At 40.1% G+C, this 16,691-nt stretch overlaps 1 protein-coding gene across 4 annotated transcripts in view; it reads left to right on the forward strand.

Annotated features, from left to right (window-relative positions):
• Positions 1-16,691, forward strand: part of LOC132477333 (zinc finger MYM-type protein 2) — an 85,591-nt gene that overhangs the window by 11,942 nt on the left and 56,958 nt on the right. For 2 of the 4 annotated variants that reach the window (XM_060079619.1, XM_060079617.1), the window contains exons 3-5: positions 10,096-10,597; positions 10,859-10,952; positions 16,308-16,593. In XM_060079619.1, coding sequence (XP_059935602.1) covers positions 10,106-10,597; positions 10,859-10,952; positions 16,308-16,593 — 872 coding nt within the window. In that variant the 5' untranslated portion in view covers positions 10,096-10,105. Of the gene's footprint in view, positions 1-10,095; positions 10,953-16,307; positions 16,594-16,691 lie in introns of all 4 variants that reach the window. The other 2 variants (XM_060079615.1, XM_060079616.1) reach the window with 1 other exon arrangement.

Raw genomic sequence — 16,691 nt, forward strand, 5'->3', positions numbered from 1 at the left:
TCTTAAAAATCACCACTGTTAATTTCCAGAGCCTTTTCATCATTCCCAAACATAAGCGTCATACCCATTAAACATAATGCCTGGTGCCTCTTTACCACAGCTCCTAGTGACCTCTCTTCTACCTTTTGTCTCTATGAAATTGCCTATGGTAGGTACCTTAAATAAGTAGAATCTTAAAATGTTTGCCATTTTATGCCTGGCTTATTTCACCTAGCATGTTTTCAAGGTTCATCTATGTTGTGGCATGTATCAGAATTTCTTTCCTTTTTAGGACTGAATAATATTCCATTGTATGCCTACATTTTGTTTATCCATTCATTTGTTGATGGACCCTTGGGCTCATTCTACCTTTTGGTCATTGCGAATAAGACTGCTGTGAACATTGGTATCCATTTGAGTCCTGGCTTTCAGTTCTTTTGTATATATGTATATAAATAAATCTAGACGTGGAATTGACTGCTCATATGTTAATTCTACATATAGCTAATTTTTGTATGTCTCTCCAGGACTTGTTATTTTCCTTTTTAAAAAAATAACATCCAGGGCCTCCCTGGTGGCACAGTGGTTAAGAATCTGCCTGCCAGTGCGGGGGGCATGGGTTTGAGACCTGGTCCAGGAGATCCCACATGCCGTGGAGCAACTAAGCCTGTGCGCCACAACTACTGAGCCTGCACTCTAGAGCCCACGTGCCAGAACTACTGAGCCAACTTGCCACAACTACTGAAGCCAGTGCACCTAGAGCCTGTACTCTGCAACAAGAGAAGCCACCGCAAGGAGATGCCCGTGCACCACAACGAAGAGTAGCCCCCACTTGGCACAACTAGAGAAAGCCTGCGCACAGCAGCAAAGACCCAACGCAGCCAATAAATAAATAAATAAATAGATAGATAGATTTATTAAAACGAAACAAAACATTCAGGGACTTCCTGGTGGTCCAGTGGTTAAGACTTCGTGCTTCCACAACAGGAGGCATGGGTTTGATCCCTTGTCGAGGAACTAAGATCCCACATGCCGCCTGGCACAGCCAAAATAAAACAAACAAACAAACAAAAAATCCATCTTCATTGCTGGGAAATGGTATCTCATTTTGTTTTTTTTTTAAATTTTTACTTTTAACTGTGGTAAAAAAAAAACAACAGCACATAGCATAAAATTTATCATCTTGGCCATTTTTAAGTGTATAGATCAGTAGTGTTAAGTATATTCACATTATTGTGCAGCAGATCTCCAGAACTTTTTCATCTTGAAAAGCCGAAACTCTATAACAATTAAACAATTCCGCATTTACTCCTCAGCACCATCCTACTTTCTATTCGTATGGTTTTTGACTTCTTGAGATACATTATATCATTTATGTGTGATCATACAGTGTTTATCTTTTTTCACTTAGCATAGTGATCTCAAGGCACATCCTTGCTGTAGCATATAACAGGATTTCCTTTCTTTTTAATGCTGAACTTTTGGTTGCATCTACCTTTTGGCTATTATGAATAATGCTGCTGTGAACATAAACATTCAAGTGTCTCTTTGAGATCTTGATTTTAGTTATTTTGGATATAGTATACCCAGAGTTGGATTGCTGAATCTTACGGTAATTCAATTTTTAATTTCTTGAGTAACCTCCATGCTGTTTTCTATAGCTGCTGCACCTTTTTACATTCCCATCAGCAGTGCACAAGAGATCAAGTTTCTTCAACCAACCAACCAACCAACCAGTTTCTCTTCACTAATACGTGTTACTTTTTGTTTGTTTTGATAGTAGGCATCCTAATGGATGTGACATGTTTCCTGGTTTTGATTTGCATTTCCCTAATGACCAATGATGTTGAGCATAGTATCATTGGGAAGAATTTGAGAATGATCAGTGTTAATTCTTCTTTAAATGTTTGGTAGAATTCACCTGTGAACCCCTCTGGTCCTGGTTTCTTTGTTGGGAGATTTTTGATTACTGATTCAATCTCTTTGCATGTTATAATTCTATTCAGAATTTATATTTCTTCTTGAGTCAGTTTTGGTAGTTTGTATTAGGAATTTGTCCATTTTATCTTGGTTATACAGTTTGTTGGCATACAATTGCTCATAATGTTCTCTTATTCATTTCTGTAAAATCAGTAGTGATATCTTATTTTCATTTCTGATTTTTTTTAAACTTTTTTATTTTTGGTCTGCTATTCACATATCAATTACTTTCTTTTTTTTTTGGCCGCACCGCATGGCTTGTGGCATCTTAGTTCCCTGACCAGTGAAAGCGCCAAGTCCTAACCACTGGACCCCAGGGAATTCTGTTCGTTTCTGGTTTTAATAATTTGAGATTTTGTTTCTTTGTCAGTCTAGGTAAAGATTTAATTTTTTCAAGGAACCACTTATTTTTTTTTTCTATTCTGCTTTCTGTTTTATCTGTGTACTCATCTTTATTACTGCATTTTTTCTACTAGCTTTAGTTAAGTTTGCTCTTTTTCTGGTTTCTTTTTTTTTTTTTTTTTTTTTGCGGTATGCGGGCCTCTCACTGTTGTGGCCTCCCCCGTTGCGGAGCACAGGCTCCGGACGCACAGGCTCAGCGGCCATGGCTCACGGGCCCAGCCGCTCCGCGGCATATGGGATCCTCCCAGACCGGGGCACGAACCCGTATCCCCTGCATCAGCAGGCGGACTCTCAACCACTTGCGCCACCAGGGAGGCCCTTTTTCTGGTTTCTTAAGGTGTAAAGTTTGTTTATTGATTTGAGATTTTTAATGTAGGCATTAATAGCAATAAGTTTTCTGCTGAGCACAGCTTTCATTGCATCCCTTAAGTTTTGATATGTTGTGTTTTTGGTTTTTGTTTCAAAGTATTTCTTCACTTTCCCTAGTGATTTCTTCTTTGACTCATTGGTTGTTTAAGTGTGTTAACTTCTACCTATTTGTGATTTTTCATTTATGCTTCTGTTATTTCTAATTCCATTCCATTGTGATTAGAAAAGATACTGTATCATTTTGATCCTTTTACATTTTTTTAAAAAAATAAGTTAATTTATTTTATTTGTTTGGCTGTGTTTGATCTTTGTTGCTGCACACCGGCTTTCTCTAGTTGTGTTGAGCGGGGGCTACTCTTCATTGTGGTGCGTGGGCTTCTCATTGCGGTGGCCTCTCGTTGCAGAGTACGGGCTCTAGATGCGCAGGCTTCAGTAGTTGCAGCATGTGCGCTCAGTAGTTGCGGCACGCGGGCCCTAGAGCGAGTGGGCTTCAGTAGTTGTGGCACATGGGCTTAGTTGCTCTGTGGCACGTGGGGTCTTCCTGGACTGGAGCTCGAACCCATGTCCCCTGCATTGGCAGACAGATTCTTAACCACTGCACCACCAGAGAAGTCCCTCATTAACATATATTGATAATTATTGTTTTATGCATTTGCCTTTTAAATCATAGGGGAAAAAGTAGTTATAAACCAAAAGTACATTAATACTGGCTTTCTATTGATTTACTTTATATTTATATATTCAATTGTGTTCTTTATTTCTTATGGCTTCAATTTACTCTCTGGTGTGTTTTTATTTTTGCTTGAAGAATTCTCTTTAGTCTTTCATGTTGGGTAGGTCTGCCGGTAATAAATTCCCTTTTGTTTATCTGGAAACGTCTTAATTTCTCCTTAATTTTGGAGGAGTTTTTTTGTTGGATATAGAATTCTTGGTTGACAGATTTTTTTGTTGTTCTTCACCTTTTTAAATGTCATGCCATGGCTTCCATGGTTTTGGATGAGAAATATACTGATGATCCAAATCTTTTTGAGAATCCATTGCATATGATGAGTCACTTCTCTCTTAATTTCAAAACTCTCTTTTACTGTCGGGTCCACAATTTGATTATTACCTGTCTTGGTGTGGCTATCTTTGAGCTTAACAGACTTGAAGTTTGTTGAGCTTCTTGGATGTGTATATTCATCTTCATCATATTTGGGAAGTTTACAGCCATTGTGTCTTCAAATATATTTTTTGTCCCTTTTTTTCTCTTTTTATGTTACATGTGTTGGTGCACATGGTGGTGTTTCACAGATCCCTCAGGCTCTGTTCATTTTTCTTCATTCTTTTCTTCCTTCTCCTCAGACTGGATAATTTTAATTATTCTGCCTTTCAGTTTACTGATTCTTTCTTCTGCTTGCTCAGATCTGCTATTGATCCCCTCCAGTGAGTTTTTCATTTCTGCTATTTTTCATCTCCAGAATTTCTGTTTGGCTACTTTTTTTGTTTTTTTAATTGAAGTGTAGTTGATTTACAATGTTGTGTTAGTTTCAGGTATACAGCAAAGTGATTCAGTTATACATATATATATTCTTTTTCATATTCTCCATTATAGGTTATTACAAGATATTGAGTATAGTTCCCTGTGCTATACAGCGGGTCCTTGTTTATCTATTTTATGTATAAAAGTAGTGTGTATTTATTATAAAAGTAGTGTTTATCTATTTTATATATAAAAGTAGCATGTATCTGTTAATCCGAAACTCCTGATTTATCCCCCCCCCATTTCCCTTTTGGTAACCATAAGTTTATTTTCTCTGTCTATGGTCTGTTTTGTAAATAAGTTCATTTGTATCATTTTTTTAGATTCCACAAGTAAGTGATACCAAGTGATACTTGTTTTTCTCTGTTTGACTTCCCTCACTTAGGATGATAATCTGTGGGTCCATCCATGTTGTTGCAAATGGCATTATTTCATTCTTTCTTCCCGCTGAGTAATATTCCATTGCATATATGTACCACATCTTCTTTATCCATTCCCCTGTCGATGGACACTTAGCTTGCTTCCATGTCTTAGCTATTGTAAACAGTGCTGCTATGAACACTGAGGTGCACGTATCTTTTTGACTTAGAGTTTTCATCTTTTCCGGATGTGTGCCCAGGAGTGGTATTGTTGGCTCATATGGTAGTTCTATTTTTAGTTTTCTAAGGAACCTCCATACTGTTCTCCACAGTGGCTGTACCAATCTGCATTCCCACCAACAGTGCAGGAGGGTTCACTTTTGTCCACACCCTCTTCAGCTGTTTGGTTACTTTTTTTTTTTTTTTTTTTTTTTTGGCCATGCCACATGGCTTGTGGGATCTCAGTTCCCCAACCAGGGATTGAACCTGTGCCCCCTGCATTGGAAGCGTGGAATCTTTTTTTTTTAATATAAATTTATTTATTTATTTATTTATGGCTGTGTTGGGTCTTTGTTGTGGTATGCAGGCTTCTCATTGTGGTGGCTTCTCTTGTTGTGGAGCATGGGCTCTAGGCACATGGGCTCATTAGTTGTGGCTCGCGGGCTCTAGAGCACAGGCTCAGTAGTTGTGGCGCACAGGCTTAGTTGCTCCGCGGCATGTAGGATCTTCCCGGACCAGGGCTCGAACCCATGTCCCCTGCATTGGCAGGCAGAATCTTAACCACTGGACCGCTAGGGAAGTCTCTGTTTGGTTACTTTTTATGATTTGTATCTGTTTAAAATAGTTTTCATTTTGTTCATACCTTATTTTTGGATTTCCTTTAATTCTTTGTCCATGCTCTCTGTTAGCTCATTGAGCGTATTTAAGGTAGTTGACTTAATGTTTTTTTTAATATTAATTTATTTACTTGGCTGTGTGAGGTCTTAATTGCAGCATGCGGGCTCTTTTAGTTGTGGTGTACGGGATCTAGTTCCCTGACCAGGGATTGAACTCGGGCCCCCTGCATTGGGAGCGCAAAGTCTTAGCCACTGGGCCACCAGGGAAGTCCTGATTTAATGTTTTTGGCTAGTTACTCCAGTATTTGGGATTCCTCAGGGATGGTTTCTAATTCTTTTATTCCTGTGAATAGGGCATACTTTTCTGTTTCTTTGTGTGTTTATACCATTCTGAGAATATTAGACCTCTGGATATCTGATTCTCCCATTCTCCTTAGATTGCTGATTTTTCCTTGGGGATGGAGCTGTTTATTTTTGACTTTTTAAACATTTTTTTTGCAGAGTGTGAATTTCTTGTTGCTTGTGTCCTTGAAGTTACTGTTCTATCACCCCTGTGGTGAGGTAGTGACCTGACAAAAAGTTTTTGTAAATGTCTGGTAGAAAAGAAAAAGAACACTATACAGGGTTGTGTTTCATTAAATCTGAGAGATGCTACTGGGAATGCTTCTGCTGCCCAGAGGGCTGAGACCAAGAGGAGCCCCAGCCACAATCCCAGATTTTGTTGGAAGTCCCTCACTGCCCGTCCTGTGTTCAGCCAGGCCCCAGAGGACTGCACGTGCTGTCCCCTGGGCCGACCTGGGGGGAGGAATGGGGGATGCTCGCCCACTTAAAGTGAGCAGCAGCCTCTTCTTCACACACTCCCCTGGTGCCTCATGTCCAGTCAGGTGCAGAGATCCAAGAGATTGCTTCCAGTCCCTCTGTCCAGTCCAGCTCATTAGTTACTTGGGTAAAGGGACCCATACCCAGAACTTCTAATGCTGCCATTTTGGGTGACATCTGTCTACATCTGTTTTTAAGGACCTGTGAGGACCTGTTGCCTGATTCTTCTAAAAGTTATGTTGATCAAGATACTTCCTACTTTATGACAAGTGAATGTTGACTATAAGTTTAACTTCATTTGTAATCCAGTGATTTCAAACTTTCTTTACTGTGGGTTTTTGAGGTGTGTTGAGTTGGTTACAATGAGTCATGCTCCTTTGCTTTCCCTCTTCCAGAGTTTTGGTGCCGTTGAATTATCCCTTGTTCTCCTTGTTCTTTTGGGTTTGTCTTTTTTTTTTTTTTAATCTCCTTATTTAGTTGGTCTTTTGATGGAAGCAACATTTTATCTCTGTCTCCAGTTGACGATACAATTAATTTAATATTAATTTCTACATATTAAGTTTATACCCATCATTTGACTAAATTACAGGCATACCTCGTTTCATTGCACTTCTCAGATATTGCATTTTATTAGAAATTGAAAGTTTTTTGTTAAAAATTGAAGGTGTATTGAGCAAGTCTATCGGTGTCATTTTTCTAACATCATTTTAAAATTAAGGTATGTACTTGTGTTTGACATAATGCTGTTGCACACTTAATAGACAACAGTATAGTGTAAATGTAACTTTTATATGCACTGGGAAACCAAAAAATGCATGTGACTCACTTTACTGCGATACTTGCTTTCTTGTGGTGGTCTGGAACTGAACCCACAGTATCTCTGAGGTATGTCTGAATCTCACTATAGTAGTTTTTCAGGTAAATTTTTTGAGTCTTTGAGATAAAGGCTAATACAATTTGCATATAATGATAATTTTCCTTATTTCAAATTGTTATATCTTCCTTTTTCATGTTATTACATTGGACGGTACTTCCAGAACAGTGCTGTGTAGTAATAATAAAGAATATCCTTACCTTAACCTTGACTTTAATGATAGTATTTTAATATTTCCTATTAAGCTGGATGATATCTTTTGGTTTGATATCTATATATATATTTATAAATCCATTTTCCCATTTTATTGATTGATTGATTGATTGATTGATTGATTGTACGTGGGCCTCTCACCGTTGTGGCCTCTCCCGTTGAGGAGCACAGGCTCCGGACGCGCAGGCTCAGCAGCCATGTCTCACGGGCCCAGCCGCTCCGCGGCACGTGGGATCCTCCCGGACCGGGGCACAAACCCGTGTCCCCTGTATCGGCAGGTGGACTCGCAACCAGTGCGCCACCAGGGAAGCCCCATTTTTCCCATTTTATTAAGAAATTTTATTCTTTCTTTATTTTGTGGCCACGCTATGTGGCTTGCGGGATCTTAGTTCCCTTACTAGGGATTGAACCTGGGCCACCGCAGTGAAAGTGCCAAGTCCCTAACCACTGGACTGCCAGGGAATTCCCAAGAAATTTTATTCTTACAAATTTTAATTTGTCATACTGCCTCAGAACTATTACAAGTGCCATTAACACATGTTGAATTAATACCCTTTCCTCTAGAGTAGAGAATAATTCACCTTAGCTTTCTTTGTACCTCTTATGGTACCTAGAAAGCTCTGGAGCTTATTAATGAGAAAGTGATGAATGCTTTTCTTGAGTCACTTTGAAATGCTTTCTTTGTGATTTTCTTTGAAAGTTCATAAGCTTTTCTCAGCAACTACTGATACTTTATTGTTATGAATGTCAACATTTTATTTTTTAACTACCTTTTCTTTGTTTTTTCATGAGAACATTGAGTATTATGTTGAGTCTCACAGAATCAAAATATTATAAAGCTGAAAGCATTTATAATTTATGATGATTGTCTCAGTCCATTTGGGCTAGTATAACAAAAGTACCATAGACAACAAACATTCATTTCTCAGAGTTCTGGAGGCTGGGAAGTCCATGATCAAGGCTCCTGCCGATGGGGTTGTCTGGTGAGGGCTTGTTCCTGGTCATAGACAGGCTGCCATCTTGCTGTGTCCTCACATGGTGGCGGGGGAGGGGGGGGAGGAGCTCTCTCTGTGTCTTTTACAAAGTGGTCACTAATCCCACTCATGAGGGCACCACCTTCCTGACTTAATCACTGCTCAGAGGCCCCGCTTCTTACTACCATCTCGTTGGAGGCCAGGATTTCATCATATGAATTTGAGGGGAGGCACAAGCATTCGGTCCATAACAATGATGGAGTGGAAGCTTAAAAATGAATTAGAAACTTATGGAAATCTTGAGGTATAGGCAAAAACTGCCTGGTGGTTATTAGGAGTTATCTGTGTTAATTGATTTTCATTCAGTTATTTATCTCTTTAAATTATAAGAAAAACCCTGGGAACTATTTTTATACCCTTTTATTCTAGGGAAAATTGAAGCCCAGAGAAGTAGTTATTTGCTTGACGTTAAATAGCTAATTAGAATTGACTTAATGTAGAAAAGTGGCTAAAAGGAATAGATTTTATTTGGATAAGGTAGAAATGATCAATTTTAATCAGATTCTTTTCTTTATAGGACTAAATGAGCGTTTGGTAGTTGAAGCATATTCTCAGTGACATATAGAAGTGACCAAATTTATTTATAGTATAGGATTTGAAAATAACTTGTTATGGTAGAGTAATTATTCTGCTTGGGAAGTGGATTACTGCAGAGAACCGTGTAGTAAGGAAAGTCTTATTCTCTGCTCCACGGTTATCTTGTGAGGAGAATGAATGGATACCTTGCAGCCACCAGAGGGCACTGTGGATTCAGTTGTGGCTTAAGCCCCAGAAATTGTCTTCTGTTTTAGGTATACTAAAACATGGACAAGATCGAGAAAACTCGTGCTTTAACAGCCTTTGCATTCCATAACCTCAGTAGATTTACGCCACATTCCTCTGAAAATTGTTTTTGTTGATGAGGATACTTCCTACCTTCTGGCAAATGAATGTTAACTACAAGTTCGGCTCCATTTGTGTTTAAAAAGCTCAGCTCAGTGCTCTGTGTCGACCTAGATGGGTGGGATGGCGGTGGGGGTGGGAGGGACATACATACAGCTGATTCACTTTGTTGTAACATTGTAAAGCAATTATACTCCAATTAAAAAAAAATCTCATTTTAGCTTGGCACTTTGGGCTTGATATTTCTTTCTTTTGATGCTTGTGTATTTTGAATATTGATTTGGTTACTGTTCTATTGAATGGCTGTGTCCTTTTTTAATTAACAAGAGCTATGCTACATTATTGTATTGTTTAATACTTAATCACATATTATATAGTACTTATGAATATTCGCATCCTGACCTCTCCCACTTCCTGGCTGTGGTTTTGGACAGCTTACCTTTTTTTTTTTTTAAAAATAAATTTATTTATTTTTGGCTGCGTTGGGTCTTCATTGCTGCGCGCGGGCTTTCTCTAGGTGCGGCGAGTGGGGTCTGCTCTTCGTTGCGGTGCACAGGCTTCTCATTGCAGTGGCTTCTCTTGTTGCAGGACATGGGCTCTAGGCGCTTGCGCTTCAGTAGTTGTGGCACAAGGGCTTAGTAGTTGTGGCTCGTGGGCTCTAGAGTCCAGGTTCAGTAGTTGTGATGCACGGGCTTAGCTGCTCTGCAACATGTGGGATCTTCCTGGACCAGTAAAAGTACCTTTAAGAAATTTTTTGAATTAGAGTAACATCAAAAACCATACAGTGACATTTGTAAAATTTCTTTTCCCCCCATCTCCTTAACAGGTTCTTTGGCATGGACACAGGTTCATCAGGAGGATTAGAATTGACTGATCAGACTCCTGTTTTGCTGGGGAGGACGGCCATGGCAGCTAGCCTCACGGACGTAGGAAATTCATTTAGTGGGCCACCTAACCCTTTAGTGAATAGGTCTAGTAAATTTCAGAACTCATCAGTGGAAGATGACGATGATGTAGTGTTTATCGAACCTGTACAACCTCCTCCGCCTTCTGCACCAGTGGTAGCCGATCAAAGAACCATAACATTTACATCATCAAAAAATGAAGATCTACAAGGAAATGATTCCAAAATTCTTCCTTCCTCAAAAGAATTGGCTTCTCAGAAGGGAAGTGTAAGTGAGACAATTGTCATCGATGATGAAGAGGACATGGAAACAAATCAAGGGCAAGAGAAAAATTCCTCCAATTTTATTGAACGGAGACCACCCGAGTCTAAAAACAGAACCAATGATGTGGATTTCTCCACTTCCAGTTTTTCAAGAAGTAAGGTAAATGCAGGAATGGGTAATAGTGGTATCACCACAGAACCAGACTCTGAAATTCAGATTGCTAATGTTACGACCTTAGAAACAGGTGTCAGCTCTGTGAGTGATGGCCAATTAGAAAATACTGACGGGCGAGATATGAACCTAATGATCACACACGTAACATCACTGCAGAATACCAGCTTGGGAGATGTCTCTAACGGACTGCAGTCGAGTAACTTTGGTGTTAATATGCAAACATACACCCCGTCTTTAACTTCACAGACCAAGACTGCAGTAGGACCTTTTAATCCTGGTAGAATGAATGTGGCAGGAGACGTATTTCAGAACGGAGAGTCTGCAGCTCATCACAATCCTGGTAAGCCTGGAGGGGGCTTCTGCCCCGTGGAAGGGATTTTGCACTGGTGGATTCTTTTTTTTATTGTAGTAATTGGTGCTACTTTGGTTAGTTTATTCATGTAAGATATATTAATTCTATTGACTTTTAAGTTTGAAATTTTAACTAATAAGGGATGTAAAACCGTGTATATAGTATTTCTCTGTAGATAATTAGAAAATCAGATAAATTAATGTCTAAAGGAAGTAAAACAAAATACTCTTTATATTCACCACCACTAAAGTCTAATAATTTGGCATCTTATTTGTCACATACTGACTTTATGCTAGTGTATTTTTTTTTAATTCATTTATTTTTGGCTGCATTGTGTCTTCGCTGCTGTGCGCGGGCCCTCTCCAGTTGGCAGTGAGCAGGGGCCACTCTTTGGTGCGGCGTGCAGGCCTCTCATTTTGGTGGCTTCTCTTATTGTGGAGCATGGGTTCTAGACACAAGGGCTTCAGTAGTTGTGGCATGCAGGAGCAGTAGTTGTGGCGCACGGGCTTAGTTGCTCCATAGCACGTGGGATCCTCCTGGACCAGGGCTTGAACCCGTGTCTCCTGCATTGGCAGGCGGACTCTCAACCACTGCGCCACCAGGGAAGCCCTATGCTAGTGTATTTTTAATAGTATTGTTTTAATGTGTAAAAAGAGAACAAAAAGATAAATAGCACATGTAAGGAGCAATATGTTGTATAATTGCATTTAGATTTGTTTTTACTTTTCCTGTGTTTAATTTTGACTGCCTGTCTGATTATAATTTTTACTTATTAGCACTTTGTTATTTTTTCTTATATTTAAAGATTGGTAAATATCTTGACTACTTGAAAACATTTTCTGCAGGCATCGTTGCTCTGTGGCAGCTGTGAGAAGAGCTCTGTGGCTCTTCCTGGCTGTGTCCGTGTCCGCCCCAGGCCTCTGTGTGGCCTGCCGGTCTCTCACACGCCTTCTCTCCGTCCTTCTCAGGCTGCATCGTTTTAGGCTCCTTAGCAACTTTATCAACCTAGGATTGTGGAGAATAATAAGGAATGACTGAAACCTAAGCCACATAGAATGTTCTGTGAAATGCGAGTTGTTTTCCTTTCATACTTATTATTCTTTTGGTTATGAGAGTAATGTCTAATTATTGAAGAATGTTTGGAAAATCCATAATTAAAAAATGATGAAGAAAGGTTACCACTGTTATTAATACTTTGAGTGGTTGTCTTTCAGTGTTTTTCCTTTGTATTTCTTAACTTGGTTGAAGTGCAGTTCTTCGTAATTTTGCTTCCCGTTTCCCCCCATTTAATATTACTCTGTATTTTCTCATACCATTAAAGTTATTTATACACAGAAGTTTTAATGACTGCACAATGGATTTGGTTATACCATTCCCATATTTGGTTTTTACATTGTTTTCCTTTTTTGCTCTTGTTGGTCTATGATGAACTTTTTTTTTTTTTTCAAATTTCTGATTATTTCTTAGATTATATTCCTAGAAGTGAAGTTACTGGGCCAAAGACTCTCACTACTCCCATCCCTCCAAAGATTTTTGGTTGTAAAAATTTTCTGCTTTATAGTGTTTTGAAAGAAATATGTTTCTTATTACTCAGTTTTGAAAATTCCTAATGTCTTCCAAGATCCTTTCCCCCTGTATGTATTTAGATATATCTGTTGGTAGGTTATTGTATGCATATATGTGTATGTGACATCGTATGAACGTTTTTAAGTTGTGGAAATATATTGTGATACTTCTTTCTGGAAAGTTTTTACCAATTTATACTGCTATCAGCTGTGTATTAGAGGGTCTTTCCTTCTACCTCACATAAAAGTTTAAGACATGATAATAGTCAAATTAGTTTCAAAATAGCTATTTTGTCTTATAAATATATGAAAAACATAAGTGTATGAAAAAGAACATAACGTTCAGTCTTACTGTTGAGAAACATTTAATTCTAACCTGAGATTGCAATATATGTATAGCTTTGCAGACTTTCCCTTTCTCCTGCTCTTTTATTTATTTATTTATTTTTTGTGGTATGCGGGCCTCTCACTGTTGTGGCCTCTCCCGTTGCGGAGCACAGGCTCCGGATGCGCAGGCCCAGCGGCCATGGCTCACGGGCCCAGCCGCTCCGCGGCATGTGGGATCTTCCCGGACTGCGGCACGAACCCGTGTCCCCTGCATCGGCAGGCGGACTCTCAACCACTGTGCCACCGGGGAAGCCCTCCTGCTCCTTTAAATACCTAACAATAATCTTGAATTTTTGACCATATCAAGAGTATATGTTTGATTTTGTTAATTCTCTGTTTAGTTCACTTCCAGTTTTTACTATTTAAATAACTCTTCAGGAATATTCTTACCCACGTATCTCGGGACCCGTAGTACCTGAGGACTATTGCTGGGTCAAAGCACGTTAAGAATTGTGTTCCTGTTCACACAAACTCTTAACACAGGGAATGTAAAGTACGCATCAGAAAACCAGACAGATACACCTCTTGCTCCTGACTTTATGGATTAGCTCTTGTGTGTTTGTGCTTTGTCTGTCGTAGAGAATGATAACATCGTGGCTGTTCACACTGCTGGCTCTCAGACCAATGGTGACTTGGGCAAATTAACCTCTATGCCTTAATGTCCGTTGTATAAAATAGAGAATGATTAAGTCGCTTCCATTCCTAAAAGTATTTTGATGTTGGAGGAGGTGAAAATTTGAAAGTAGGGGAATGTAAGAACTGAAGCATAGATAAAAGGAGCCATTGCATTATTTATACAGGGCCTAGCATGAAATTGAGAAAAATTGCCATGTTTCAAAATTAAGTTAATAGATAGATGCCTTTAGTTTTAACTAGGTTCCTTTTAAAAAAAATTATTTATTCTGTCTCTGCCGGGTGTTAGTTGCGGCACACGGTATATTTAGTTGCAGCATGGGGACTCTTAGCTGTGGCATGCATGTGGGATCTAGTTCCCCGACCAGGGATCAAACCCACGCCCCCTGCATTGGGAGCAGGGAGTCTTACCCACTGGACCACCAGGGAGGTCCCTAACTAGGTTCCTTTAAGTATATATTCAAATGACAAGCCTGCAGGTTTGAAAATCCTAAGGAGCCACTATTTATGTTGCAAAAGCTATTACTTCTAACATGTATGCAAATATAATTTTTTAAAATTAATTTATTTATTTTTGGCTGCATTGGGTCTTCGTTGCTGCGCAGGGGCTTTTCTTGTTGCAGCGAGCAGGGCCTACTCTTTTTTTTTTTTTTTCTCTTTTTGCGGTATGCGGGCCTCTCACTGTTGTGGCCTCTCCCGTTGCGGAGCACAGGCTCCGGATGCGCAGGCCCAGCGGCCATGGCTCACGGGCCCAGCCGCTCCGCGGCATATGGAATCCTCCCAGGTCGGGGCATGAACCCGTATCCCCTGCATCGGCAGGCGGAATCTCAACCACTGCGCCACCAGGGAGGCCCAGGGCCTACTCTTCATTGCGGTGAGCGGACTTCTCATTGCGGTGGCTTCTCTTGTTGCAGAGCACAGGCTCTAGGCACACAGGCTTCAGTAGTTATGGCATGCAGGCTCAGTAGTTGTGGCTCGCAGGCTCTAGAGTGCAGGCTCAGTAGTTGTGGTGCACGGGCTTTAGTTGCTCCGTGGCATGTGGGATCTTCCTGGACCAGGGATCGAACCTGTGTCCCCTGCGTTGGCAGGCGGATTTTTAACCACTGCACCACCAGGGACGTCCTCAAATATAATTTTTGATTTAAGGCCCTTCATAATATGGGATTGCCAGTTGTTTCAGTGATTTGCTTTCTTCGTGTTCCTTAGTATTTTTACCTCTTTTATTAAAACAGGTCAGTTACCCTGATGATAGCAGGATAACAGGATTCCAGAAGGTACTCCATTTACTCTGTGTATAGAACATATATTTATTTGGAGGGGTTGTGGAGTAAAGTAAAATTTGAAGAGCAGTATATGAAGCCCCTTGAAACCATTAGGTTGATGGACTGGGTCAGAACCAGGAAATTGCCCTCTTCAAGGTTTTGGTAGTAAAGAAATTTTCTCATACTCTGGATATATTTATACATTGTTTCTCATATGGAAGGGCATCTTTTTTGTATGGAAATACAAATTTCAGAAGAAACTAGAAAGGAAAAATATTACAAGAGACCAAAGTAGTAGAAATTATAATAGAAGTGGTAACATGAAAAGTTTCAAAATGAAAAAACATTACGGCGTATTGGTATTGTAGTGCGAGTCTGTGTAACAGTAAGTAGTATGGTGAGCTGGAGACGTCCTGCGAAGTCCCAAAGAAGCTTACTAAGAAAGAGAGGAGGGAGAACTCAGCACCCTGGCAGTCGGTTCCCCAGGCCTTAATGCTGTGCCGTTGAAGCTGTGCTGCTGGCAGTGGTAGAGCAACGGGATGTCGCGTTGGTCCCTAGACGTTGGCTTAACGTCACCACTTCTGTGTAACACTCTAATTTCTTTGACATCATGTGGTATACTTAGAAGCCATGGAATGAAACATGTATATGGAAAAGCTGTTCTTAGAAAGGTGTTTTTTTAAAAAAATTTTTTGGCTGCACCACGTGGCATGTGGGAATCTTAGTTTTCCGACCAGGGATCGAACCTGAACCCCTTGCATTGGAAGCGTGGAGTCTTAACCGCTGGACCACCAGGGAAGTCCCTAGAAAGATTTTTTGTTTGTTTGTTTTTGTTTTTGTTTTTGTTTTTGCGGTACACGGGCCTCTCACTGCCGTGGCCTCTCAGCACAGGCTCCGGATGCGCAGGCCCAACGGCCATGGCTCACAGGCCTAGCCGCTCCATGGCATGTGGGATCCTCTTGGACTGGGGCACGAACCCGTGTCCCCTGCATCGGCAGGTGGACTCTCAACCACTGCACCACCAGGGAAGCCCTAGAAAGATGTTCTGAATATAGTCATTTGTAAACTTTATCCGAGCTATATTGTATTTGTCAAAGGTTCTGGTTGGGAAAGATTTTATTAGATATTTATGTTGATGTATGTGTTCCTCGCTTAAAGTAATATTTTGTAAATTCTTCCTGTTTAGTAACTAATGGCTAATATTTTTTAGTGCTGCATATGTGCCAGTCACTGGTTTATAAACCATGTACTATCTCATTTAAAGTTACCATTTCCAGTTTAAAGAAGAGTTAGGCACAGGGTTAGTAACTTCCCAGTCTAGTAGGTAATGGAGCCTGAATTTCAGCCATCAATTCTGACTCCAAAGTTTGTGCCCTTGACCTCTCTGCTATACTGCGCCTTATCAATGTCTGAAACTTGGACAGAATGGAAAATTAAAACTGTGTCTCTGATATAAATTTCAGTGTATGTGTTTTTGTTTTGTTTTGTTTGTTTAGATTCTTGGATCTCCCAGTCAGCATCCTTTCCCCGAAATCAGAAACAGCCAGGGGTGGATTCTTTATCACCAGTGGCCTCGCTCCCTAAACAGATCTTCCAGCCTTCTGCCCAACAGCAACCCACTAAACCCGTTAAAGTCACTTGTGCAAACTGCAAAAAGCCTTTGCAGAAGGGACAGACAGCTTATCAGCGCAAAGGCTCAGCTCACCTCTTCTGTTCCACCACCTGCCTCTCCTCCTTCTCCCACAAGCCTGCTCCAAAGAAACTTTGTGTCATGTGTAAAAAGTAAGGTTTACCTTGCAGCGTATTTCCTTATGGGTGAATATTGGTGGTATAAAATGTGATAAAAATTGTTTTAAAGGTGAATTACTATGTTTTAAAAA

Source organism: Mesoplodon densirostris, chromosome 17 (genome assembly GCF_025265405.1).
Source record: "Mesoplodon densirostris isolate mMesDen1 chromosome 17, mMesDen1 primary haplotype, whole genome shotgun sequence".
NCBI classification, from domain to species: domain Eukaryota; kingdom Metazoa; phylum Chordata; class Mammalia; order Artiodactyla; family Ziphiidae; genus Mesoplodon; species Mesoplodon densirostris.